The following is a 12,237-nucleotide window of genomic DNA, read 5'->3' on the forward strand; positions in this document are numbered from 1 at the left end:
ATGTATTGCATACACTCCCTGCTTCAATTGAGATAAAGAACCTCTCTGCCTTCCAGAAAGTTCCTTGAGCCTCTTTCCAGTCAACCTTCCACCTTCTACCACCATAAATTAGTTTTCCCCATTATCCACCTTTAAATAAAGAAAATCACATGGCATGTGATTTTAGTCAACTACGCTCTTTCAGCCAACATGTTTTTTGAGATTCATTCATGGGTCAGGAGTTCATTCTTAATTGCTTTGTAGTTTTCCATCCTACGGATACACAATTTGTTTATCCATTCTCTCCGGATGGGAATTTGAGTTGTTGCCAGTTTTCAGGTATTACAACTAAAGGAGCTATGGGTATTCTTGTACCCTTTGTTTTGTCGGCAATTTTTCTTTCTCTTGGGTGAAGACCCAGGAATAGAATTGCTGAGTCACAGGGAAGATGTTTAGCTTCACAAGAAACTGCCGAGCACTTTTCCATAATGATCACCCCATCTTATATTCCTATCAGAATGAAGGAGGTATTTGTTAAATTACACTTTGAGCAGTGATTAATAAAATGTTAAATGAAAATTATTTCAAAATTTTATGCCAGTATCCAGCACTTTTCCAATTAGCTGCTATGCAGATACGGAGCTGGGAATGGATGGTGACAACCTTTAGACTGTTTGGCTGGATTTCTAAGCAAGAAAGCGGTCAGGGTTTTTTTGTGAGGGGCTTCCAAATGTTGTGGAGTCCACCATTATCGTCAGACCCTTGGATCTCAAAGTCATCCTGGAATTCGGCATGCTCCTAAAGCCTGTAATGTGGTGATGTCATTTTTTCATGGGGCAATCCCTTCACAGGCCTTGCAGTCCTCCGGATGCCCTTACACAGAGAGACTTGGTCCAGTTTAAAACACACACCCAATCAAAGTTACAAAGAAACACACGAATGGGAAGAGAAATGACTACAATCTGGCTTTGTCTTTCTTCAGAAAATAAAATTTTAAAAAAGACAAGGAAAAAAATGAAATTGAAACTTAAGACTGCGGAAGCTTAGAAAATGATACTGATTCAGTAGAACTGTGAGCAGTATACGTTGGCACCAATGAATTTTGAGTTTTTTCTCTCAGCTGCTTTAGAGAAAGACTGACTTGACCCTGGAGGGCCATATATCTAGGAAACAGTTTTCTCCATTTAATGATACAGATGTTTTCTCTAAGTTACAGCTCCACTGTAACCACAAACTTACAGTAGAAACTCAATCAGTATCATCTGGAAGTTACTTTTAAGTGTAATGTAACAAATATAACTCCTTGAGCAAACCAAGTGATACAGAAATGTGCTTTTTAAGTGATTTTGAGGAGCAGTCAGATAAGGAAGATACTTATATTTTGGTATGTTCTTTTCAGTCTTTTTTTTTTTTTCTGCTGAAAGTGTGTTTACCTACATCCTTTGTAAATGTTTCTATTTCTATTAGTAACAGTAAGTCCTTCTTCATGCAAGGGTTAATATATGCACAACTTATACTATGCATAGGTGCATATAACTTACATATATACTATGTGGATTTAGCCTCTACATATCTTATATGCACATATAAACACAGGCATGTTAATGTATGTGCACATTTTAGCTGGCCTAAATTTCTGTTTCTGAAAAAAGGGGTAAAATGTTTTCCTTTCCTGTTTGAGTCAACAGTATTTCTGGACATTTTCCCATCTTTTCTTCCATTGCTATGTGGTCCGCTTCTAGTCCCCCAGGGGATAGGTTTATTTCTTTACTTAAGAAATATTCTTTGAACCCACACCACCACCACCACCACCCCCACGCCCCCAAGGCCAGTCTGTGCCAGGTGCTGTTCCGGGTGCCGAGGACAAGCTAAGAAAACCAAACTCCCTGAGCATGAACCTGATATACCCAAGATTATGTGATTCCTTGGAAGGCAGCCAGCACCTGGGAGATGAAGCCAGGGACATGAAGTGGGGACTCTGAGCATTACAGTATCCCTTTGAGTGTGACTTGTCTCCAAAAAGCAAAGGAGCTGTCCTTAAGTTGTATTCCTTATTGAGTTTTTACAGAAGTTTACTTCTATTGGAAAGAAAAGTCCTTGCTCATTCTTATAGACCTGGAGTTAAATATATCAATTTTCTCTAACTACATAGGCAATAAAAACACAGTGTTTTAGAATGGAAAATCTAGAAAAAAATAAAAAAAGAATACCACCTGGGGATACACACTCATATTTTGGTATATTTCTTTTCAGTCTTTTTCTGTGGAACTATGTTTGCCTATGTACACATGGAAATATTTCTTTCTTTTCTTTTCTTTCTTTCTTTTTTTTTTTTTTTTTTAGAGAGAGAGCATGCAATCAGGGGGAGGGGAGGAGAGAGAGGGAGAGAGAGAATCTTATCCACACCTAGTACAGAGCCTGATGCAGGGCTCGATATCACGACCCTGAGATCATGATCTGAGTCGAAATCAAGAGTTGGATGCTTAACCAACTGAGCCATCCAGGTGCCCCCACATGTAAACATGTAAATATTTACATTTTTTTCAGTCAACATTAAGGCTTTCTTCATGCAAGGCTTAAGTATACATGCGCAATTTTTATATAGATACACACACACATTTTCTATGTATAGGTATATATATGAATATATATTATATGAATTTAACCCATATGTACATTATGAGCACATATAAAAAATACAGGTATGTTAATATCTGTGCATAAACCATAAAAGCATAAACTCAATATTAAAATGTATACATTGCATGAATAAACATGTCATATGTACACATGATATCAACCATACACAAGCACACTGCATATATGCACACTCTCGTATGTACATGTATGTGCACATAGTGTATGTGTATACACACCCATCCATCCTAGGTACACCTATATTTACATACTTCCACATAATTACTTATTCGTTACTTACACGCACTACAGTCAAGTCCTGGAGAGTTCTGGAAAGCCCTACATCTGAGTGACAGAAACACAGAGAGCCATGCCCTGGCAAGATTACCATGAGGGGGAAAAATGTCCTCAACATGTGGACAGAGCTTTTTCAGGCCAAAGGAACTGGATGTGGGGCTCCTGGGACTGGGTCCTTCCTGCTCCTCGAATGCCATCTGCTGGCCCTCTCACTGCTGTGAGGGGTCTGCCTGCCTTTGGAGTAGGGCCGGTGCTAATGGACATGCAGGCTGCGAGCCTCAGATGGAAGTTCCTGAGTCCTGAAATGGGGTGTGGGTTTGGTGGTGGGAGGGAACAGAGGATCATAACTGGACAAACCCACTCTCCAATTCAGCTGCAGCACCTCACCTGGTTTTGAATAAGGCTCGCCTAAGGCTCAGGAGAATGGTGAAGATTGCTGCCGTGAGTCCAGGATGTTACCCTCTCACTGCCTCCGGTGCAGCCCCGGACAAGTAGCCCCAGTGTCCCCTGGGGACTTGTGATAAATGCGGAATCTGGGCCTCCCCACCAGAGCTCCCGAATCAGAGCCTGCATTTTTATCCAGGATGCCCTGGTGACAGGGCTGGTCTAGAAGAACCTGGGGTTCCACTTCCTTTCTTGGCAGCTCAGGGCCTTGAAATGAAGAAGAGACCACCAAGGAATGGCAAGACCAGGCAGAGCATCCATTCTCCTCTAGGCTTGAATTGCCAAAGGATGCAGGGTGCCTCGGGGGTGGGGTGGTAGCGATTCCTGAGCCCACACCAACAGCCACGCCTCTTAACACGAGGAGACAAAGTGATGTGGCTGAGATACCCGGGGCCACTTCATTCACAACGAACCCCAGAGACGAGGAGCAGAAGTGAGCAACAGTTATAAGATACCTTGAAATCTCCCAGTTAGGTCTGGCATTTATCCCATTCAGGTGAGAAAAAGGAAATAAGTGACCTGAAAGGGGCCCCTTTGTCTCACTGAGTAATGAGACCCAGTTGTGGGAGCCAGATGAGTTGTCTGGTGCCACACACATGTCTTTGGTCATCTGCCTGGAAGGGTGTACATGGGGCTTTGGGGCCTCTGCCCCCCCCCAATACTGGTCCCTTACAGACTCTTCACCTGGTCCAAGAGCTCCTTTCATCAGTGAAAGACTAGCAAAATAGACATTTTTGGAACTTCGTTATGGGCTGCTGAGAGTGAGCTCTGAAAGCAAAGATTTTAGACGTAGACCCCCAAGAGTCTGTGCCCCAGTTCTCAGAACCTGTGACGAGGAGGCTGAAGCATCAGTTCCATGACTATGCTCTGTTGTGTGGGAGAATCGATCTTCTGAAAGGGGATTAGGCAGGCGGGCCTGCTCTAGGCTCCTCAGAAGCAGAAGGGGAAGCCCAAGAGACCGGAATTGTGAGAAGGACCGAAAGCACCACTGGTGATGTGAAGAATGCAGGCCTCCAGGAGCAGTGAGCAGCCCCCGGCTGACAGCAAGGAAATGGGACTCAGCCTTCCAACCACAGGGAACTGGGTTTTGCCAATAATCTACACGTGTTTGAGAGTGATTCTCCCCAGGGCCTCTGGGAAGGTCTATAGCCCTGTCTACACCTCTAATATGGCCTTTGGAGCCTCTGAAGCCCAGCCAGGCTGTGCTGGACTTCTGACCTACAGAACTGGGGGCTAATCAATGGGTGTTGGTTTAAACCACTCAATTTGTGGTAATTTATTTTACAGCAATAGAAAATGAACACAAAAGTTCATAAGGTGGATATAGAGGGCCTGGTTGCTTAATCTTTAAAATGTTTTTGTCCTGTTGATAGGGAAGAAGGTTGCCAAGAAATAGAGTCAAAGATGGCAAAATGGATAAAGAGCCAGCATGCTTTTTTTCCTACCAAGATAAACCCCTAACAAGTAATGTCTTAACTCTGGCTGGGCTGTGGGGTAAAAGATCTGAGTGGATACTCTCTAGTTAGTTTGGGGAAGCACTTGATGAAGTTGAGATCTGAGGGGCCCTGAGGGGACCCAGGAGCAGTTCTCATCCTAGGTTCACTTGCTATCCCCTGGACCACAGAAAGGCCTTACATCTGAAATTAACACAGAACTCTGCCACTCCACACCCACATCCCATCATTAAATGACCTTTCAAGTGGGTCAAGTAATACTTCACCAGAATTCAGTTCTCCTGCAATTTTAAACATCCCAAAGAAGTCACACATTTATTAAGCTCTCACACTGGACCAGGGCACTTTCCTGAAACAGTTGAAGATTCTGGAAGGTCTAGAAAATAGGTAGAATTTTTTAGGCTTGGTCCCGCATTCCACAAATGGTAGGATGTGGCCATTCCACAATGGCCAAGTCATTGTTGGGTAGCAGTCAGAGGAGGACACTGCTTTGGTGGCTGGGGTCCTGAAAATTATACATGCCTGTGCTTCCCCTTCAAGATACCAGGGAGATGACCTTGGCCAGCCTCACTGTGTGATACTTAGCTGGGGCTGGGATCTGTATCTCCTGTGGTGTCCATCTTGGAAACAAGCAGGTCATGGGAGAGGAGAAACCTGAATGGGGTGTGTAAGGTAAGGGGCAAGAAGTGACTAGGAGAATAAAGACCAGCTGAGAAGTCTGCATGTTTCCCCCTAGGCTGAGATTGGCAGAACAGGTCCCTCGGCCAAATGTAATGGGATGGGTGAAGGTGGGTGATGTGTCTCTTGCCTTGAGCACCAAGCTGCCTTCCCAACATGAGTCATGGGCATTTCCTCCTTAGCCCCGAGAGGTCCCACAGAACAGCTAAGCTAAGCTAAGAGTCTTCCTTCACAAAGTGCCAACAAATTATACTTGGTCAAAGAACCCACATTTCAATCCAGGGTCAAGTGTTCCCATCTTGTTCATCTTTGGACCTTCTAAAACAGTCTTTCCCACTGTAGAAGTTAATATAAATATTTCTATGTTCATATAGAGATAGTTCTTTGAATAGAATGTCAAAAAAATCACCAAAGTCAAGGGCATCTATTCAGTGGCCTCAAAATAGCTCCCCAACCCAGCCTAGACATAGGACCTCTTACAGGGGAGGTCGAATGGCGTGTACGGTCCTTCATCATCATCCTCATCCTCCTCTTCCTCTTCGTCATTCTCGTTGTTCTCATTGTCTTCATTCTCATTCTCTGTCTCATTACCAGCCTCTGCAACAATATCATCCCTCCGAGTCCCATTCACGCCTCTGTCTGGGGCACTGCTGGGCCCTGTCCCGTTCTCCACGGTGTGCTTAATTGGGATTTTGATGGCCACTTCTGATTCTCCATTGGCATAGGCCCTACTGTTTATCAGTCTTTGTCTCTGGAAAGAGAAAGGCACATTCTTACCATAGTCAGAAGAACTGTAGATCTGCACACCCAGAACACCAGCTACTGGGATCTTTTTCAGGCTGCTGACAAGGAGAAGCTTCCAGGAGATTCTGCAGTGAAGTCTTAAGGGATTCCTCAAAGTAAGAAGCAACTCAGACAACCTCCTTCCGGGAGGAAGGATTAACCTTTTATGACCCGCTGGAACATTTTCTACCAGCATTCTTGATTCCTGTGCACTGTAGTATTATCTTTCTTCTCTGGACTGTAGGAATCCCTTGGACCATAAGAGAAAAAGCCACATAGATGTGTCTGGACTAGTACATCAATAAGGCTGTGACTCCAGAAACAGGGGTACATAGAAAATTCAGGTCAAAGACTACATTACTTTAAAATAAAGCAACGTTGATTTAGCAAGTACTTCTGTGCAAGTTCACATCAGAGGGCTTTATCCAAAAGGAAGATGAAAAGTAAAAGGTATGTGGAAGGGAACAGGAGAGTTTTTCTATATAACTGGGAGCCTGGTCATGTCTTTCAACACATGGAGAGAAGAGCAAGAACCAGGATGCACAGCTGGGCCATGGGCAAAGATGTTGGGAAGTAGCTGAGGGGTATTATTTTGTTAAATATAGAGTTTTACCAAGAAAGTTTCTCCCCTTCCCAAAGTCTCCCATCTCCGTCTAGCGGCAAATGGAGTGTGCTTTCCCAGATACCTCATTGATCAACATGCGACTGGCCATGGAGAGTCGGGTCTTGGGGGGGAAATGGCTGGTGATCATGATTCGAAGTCCAGCCTCAGAGAAAGAAAGCTGGTGAGGGTAAGCTGACAGCAGCTCATCTACCATAATCACTGACGCTTTGCGGTGGAAATTGGCTAGGGAAATTAAAAACATAAAATAAAGATATTATTAAGGCTAGAAGCAGAAAAGAGCTATTTATTTAGTCTTCTTTCCCCTCCTTCATCCCTCAGCCCCTCCTTCCTTCCCACCTACTCATTTATCTATCTATCTACCCATCTATCCTTCTTTCTACCCATCCAATCACCATCCATCCATCCATCCATCCATCCATCCATCCATCCTTCCTTCTCATCTATCCCACCTACTCATCTATCCTCCTCCTTCCTTCCTTCCTTCCTTCCTTCCATCCACCCACCCATCCTCCCATCTATCCTTCCTTCCATCCACCCAACCAACCATCATTCCATCCAAGGAGCAAAATATGGAGAATAGTCAAACTCTTTTTTCCGTAAGGCTCATTGATAGCTCGTTTGAAATGACTTGAAACAATATAAGCATCGTTCACTGGCATGGTAAGAGTGATAAGAAAGAGAATTCCTCTGTATCTTCAAAGGATTTTTTTTTCCCAACACTCAGACTTGGGGCACAGGAAAGATCCCAATAATCTTTAGTAACCCTTTATGCCTTTCAAATGTCAACAATGTTCAATGATCTGAGCTGTTGAAAGCTGCAGAAATGAGTTTAGTGCCAAATGGAGGGCTTAAGTGGGGAATGAGCACATTGCTGCAGCCCAGCCTATGGGCAAGGCTGACGAAGGGGCAAAAGGGTAGGTGAACCAGCTACATGACAGAGGTCCAAGGTCCAGAATGGCCCAAACTGTTACACAACGTTTGCTGGCAGTCCTGATAAATAAGTTTCATCAAGGCCCAACCCCCTCTCTACAAACATGCAATATAAGCACACAGCTCATAGGTGTCTAGCCACACACTCTGCTGGTGGTCACCCTTGTTTTCCACGCCACTAAATCATGAAATGATCTCTGGAAACATGGACTAATATGAGGTAGCTCTTTTTGGTTTCCTAAGAGTATTACTTTAATGGTTATAAACTATCCAGGATTCAGTGAAATCCTTTTGTGGGATGGCACTGAATACTTAAGTCTTTTGCTAAACATAATTAGAAAAGTTTATCAAATATTTGGTTTTCAAATTCTAATAATTATCTCAGATTTAAAACTCAGATTTGAATAACCTATAGATTTTCAAATTTCTTTTGTGTTTTCCTGCAAAGCAACCATATGAGACCAAGAAGAAATAAACCCACACATTTTTAGAGAAGGTTAAAAGAAATTGAAAATCCAAACACATTCTAAGGCAAAAGTAAATGATAATTTTCTGTGTTCCTCTAAGAAAGAATATTCTTTATTAGGGAGTACTATCTTAGTTCTCTCGGTGTATCAATTGCTTAATGAGAATCCATTGAATACAAGAATTACTTCGAAAAAAGGGGGGCAGCAATTTTCTGTTATTTTGCATACAGAGGTAATGTAGCCTGAAAAAGAATGTGGATATAATAATATACTAATAGCAACTGTCACTAATGGAGTAATTTATATACTTTATCTCCTTTACTCATTACAATTATCCCCATTTTGCAGAAGAAAAAATTGAGGCTCAGAAAGGATCGTTAATTGGCTTCATAGTCAGATAGCCAAAATGTGACAGAGTCAATACCTCAAGACCCCTGGTCTTGTCTCCTTTATTGTCCTGTCCTAAATCCCCTGTGTCACTGCCAGCAAATGTTTTGCCCAATGAAGTTTCCCAGGCAGCTCACCACCGAGTATGCCTGCCAGAAGATGTTCTGAAGGGAGGCAGGGAGGCCTGGAAGCTTTTCTCCCTTGGTCTCCTATGGGGCAGGCAGCCTTCCACCAGCCCAGCCACAGTACCCCAGGGGTGGCCGTGAAGGTGGGCAGCCAGGCATCCTCCCAGTGCTCCCTCCTGGGACCCAGGCTGTCCGCAGGTACCTTTCTTCAGTAGCACCACAGTCGCGTCGCAGTTGCTGCTGTCGTCAATTTCAGCATTGTTGGCCAAGCCATTGACCATGTTTCCAGCACCTTTCGTCCTCCTTTCGAAGCACTGATGGATGCAAGCATTATATCTGAACAAAGCAATGAGCAGAAGAAGCCCATCAGCCTGTGTGTCCTGCAGCTCTCAGTGTAGGCACACTGTGGGGGACCCCATGCTTCAAGTTATCATTATTCTTTATTCATGTCCCCACAGAGAAATGCAATCTGTCCTATTTTCTGAGTGAGTGAAGATAAAACCAACATCACATAAGTAAATAGAGACAAACTTCTTTCTTTGCAAATTTTCAAGGTCAGTGGTGGCATTCTGGGATTGAACTCCCTTGCTCACAGTTTATGCATGGAAGGGCCATGATGAGACTCAGCAGGATGGGCAAGGTCTACTTTCTCTTGGCCACGATTCCAGGACACACCCCTGTGAAGGGCGTGCTGGGTGGGGGAAGGAGAAAGTGTCATATCCATGCTCCTGCCTAATCCCAGTGCATCATGGTCTGCGGGCCATAGGCCAACTGGCACTCTAGGTCTCTGTTTGGTTTTCTAAAACCATAGGTTGTGGTCCTGGGAATCTCTGTACATAGAGGGCCATAATTCCAGGTCAGGTGGTTGGCTTTAGGAAACAATTCTGGACTATGATTTTCCAGAATGATTGGGTGAAAACATTGTGTCGTCTTTCTTCTAGTCTTTTGTGTTGGAAGGGAAGACGCTTATATAAATTCCTAGCATGTTTTTGGCAGCTACATATTTTTACAATATTAAATATCCTTTACTATTAGAAAGCCCCCAGAGAGGAATCCTAGAAAACTCTTGGGAAAACACAGCCAGGCAGTTTCCAGAGCATTGGAGGCCACTGCTATTTTTTTTGCCCCACTCAAACAGCTAAAGGCATCAGTGGCTTACTAGTCATGGGACAAGCCATGGGACAACAACAACATGTTGCCCCAGCTTGATCTCTGGCCTCCCAGAGGAACTGCAGCCAGGCATGGCAACTCTAAATGGCCAGCTGGTAGGCCCCTCAAGCTGTATTTCCCCACATAGGCTTCTCTTCCACATCCTTTACTGCTACAGGCTCTCTGGAGTCTGCTTCATTGACACTTATGCCTGTTCTTCAGTGAGAGCAGCTCTGGGTGGGTGGGCCATCATGGTACAGATCAAGGGACCCTCTGAGGCTGGACAGCCCCTTCCTGTACTCCCTGGGAGCTTACAGTTCATCCTCCATGGCATAAGGGAGACTAGAAAACTAGTCAAAAGTGATGATGGTTTCTGTGAGAAAGGAAGTGGGCAGGCCAGTCCTGGGACACTCTCAGGCTTTACATGAGGCAGAGAACAGAACCAGAACATCACTTTTTTGCAACCCTAAAGAAATAATGGAGCCAGATCTTGTGCATGGATGGCTCCCAACATTACTGACAGTGATAGGAAACATCAGTGTGCCTGCTGGTGGCAGAACTCACCACCACATGGGACACAGTCTACCCTAAACTGGATTGATGGCTGGCATACAGGAAACACGGGGGTCAAAGGAACAGGCCACACCACAGCACGGGACGTTATCAACAATTTCCAAACTGCAGGAAACTGTGTAGCTAACAACCCAACTTCATCAAAGAATAAACTGCAAGGAAAAAGAAAACCAGAGGGGGGATTCATAGATTAAAAGTTTGAGCAACCAATGATAATGAGTGGGATTTATTTGGATTCTGATTTTAAAAAATATTTAGGAGATTAAAAGAAACTGTAAAAAAGTGACATTCGTGAGATCAATGAAATTTTGAATATTGATTTGATATTTAATTCTCTTGAAGAAATAGCATTAATCTTGGGTGTGATAATGATGTGGTGGTTATTATGTGAAATTTGAGTCCTTTTAGAGACGTATCCTGAGGTTTTTGATAGATGAGTTGGCATGTCTCTTGGGCTTCACACCATGTGGTAGGGAGGAAATGGGCAGTGGTGTGTGCTGCCGGCTGTCAGCGCTGATGATGAGCATGGGGGGGCTGTCATACCATTCTATATTCAAATTCTTCTTAATGAAAAGTCTCCCCACTTTCTTCCTGACAGACTATGGGGGAGAGGCAGAATTTCTATCATCTTGACTCAAAATCCATTTCCCCACAGAAATACCAACTTGCATGAGGCTTTGCTTTGAAAGTATAACCGTGTGCTACACATTTATTTGGCTTTGGAAAACAAAGTAAGAACACTAGGCCTAGTATTATTACGAGAGCTTTCTTGAAATTAGATACTGGTAATAACTTAACTATGCTGTCCCATTTCATGCTTAAGAACAAGCTTTGCAGGGCGCCCAGGTGCTCAGCTTGTTGGGCAGTTGCCTTCAGCTCGGGTCATGATTCCAGGGTCCTGGGATCGAGCCCCGCATCGGGCTCCCTGCTCGGCAGGGAGCCTGCTTCTCTCTCTCCCCCTCTCCCTGACGCTCTGCTTACTTGTGCTCTCTCTCTAACTCTCTGTCAAATAAATAAAATATTAAAAAAAAAAAAAAAGAACAACCTTTGCCATAGGAGGCGTTAGGATCCCCGTTTTGTAAGCGAGGAAACAGAGATTCAAAATGGCATCATAAGTTGGCCACTGGCAAGTGGCAAACTGTGAGGTGTGACCTGGCAGGGCTAAACGCGCAACCCTTGATCTCAACCACCAGACTACATTGCCTCACCTGGGAACCAAATCCCAAGGAAGGGACCCAGAAGTACAGAAATCAATACTCACCAAGTCCAGGTATGCCTCATGCTCCCTTAAGGTTTCTATCAACTTGGCCAAACCGAAATTGCTTTTTGACCTTCAGACAGAATGTTTAAAGTCATCCACCCAGGAGGCAGCTGACAACTCTAATATATGCGTTTTTTAACTGCTGCTACTCAGTTTTATATTTTTAATTGAATGTTTTAAATTTTGTGCTTGCACCCTGAAGCTATTTTATTGTGGAGCATGCAATTTTATAAATCAGATTTTATAAAACCCCATGATTAAAGCCTCTGATTGCGGACAGGGATGGCTAAAGAGCAGAGATTTCAATTTAGAACTTGGGACCAGAATTTATGCAGAAAATTCTGTGAGCACAGTAGCTGCCATTCCCTGTTTTATTTGTATCCTGCTGGTTTGAACAGCTGGCAGGCTGGGAAAGTTGAGGCATCAGCAGAAACACACCTCATTAGCT

General features: G+C 43.8%; 1 protein-coding gene across 1 annotated transcript in view; it reads right to left on the reverse strand.

Moving 5' to 3' along the window:
* Positions 1–12,237, reverse strand: part of SLC24A3 (solute carrier family 24 member 3) — a 483,820-nt gene that overhangs the window by 31,197 nt on the left and 440,386 nt on the right. Inside the window, exons 10-12 of the mRNA XM_059406468.1 lie at positions 9,009–9,142; positions 6,959–7,119; positions 5,970–6,240 (exon numbers count right to left, since the gene is read on the reverse strand). Of these exons, the coding sequence (XP_059262451.1) occupies positions 5,970–6,240; positions 6,959–7,119; positions 9,009–9,142 (566 nt within the window). The remainder of the gene's footprint in view (positions 1–5,969; positions 6,241–6,958; positions 7,120–9,008; positions 9,143–12,237) is intronic.

Source organism: Mustela nigripes, chromosome 7 (assembly GCF_022355385.1).
Source record: "Mustela nigripes isolate SB6536 chromosome 7, MUSNIG.SB6536, whole genome shotgun sequence".
NCBI lineage: Eukaryota > Metazoa > Chordata > Mammalia > Carnivora > Mustelidae > Mustela > Mustela nigripes.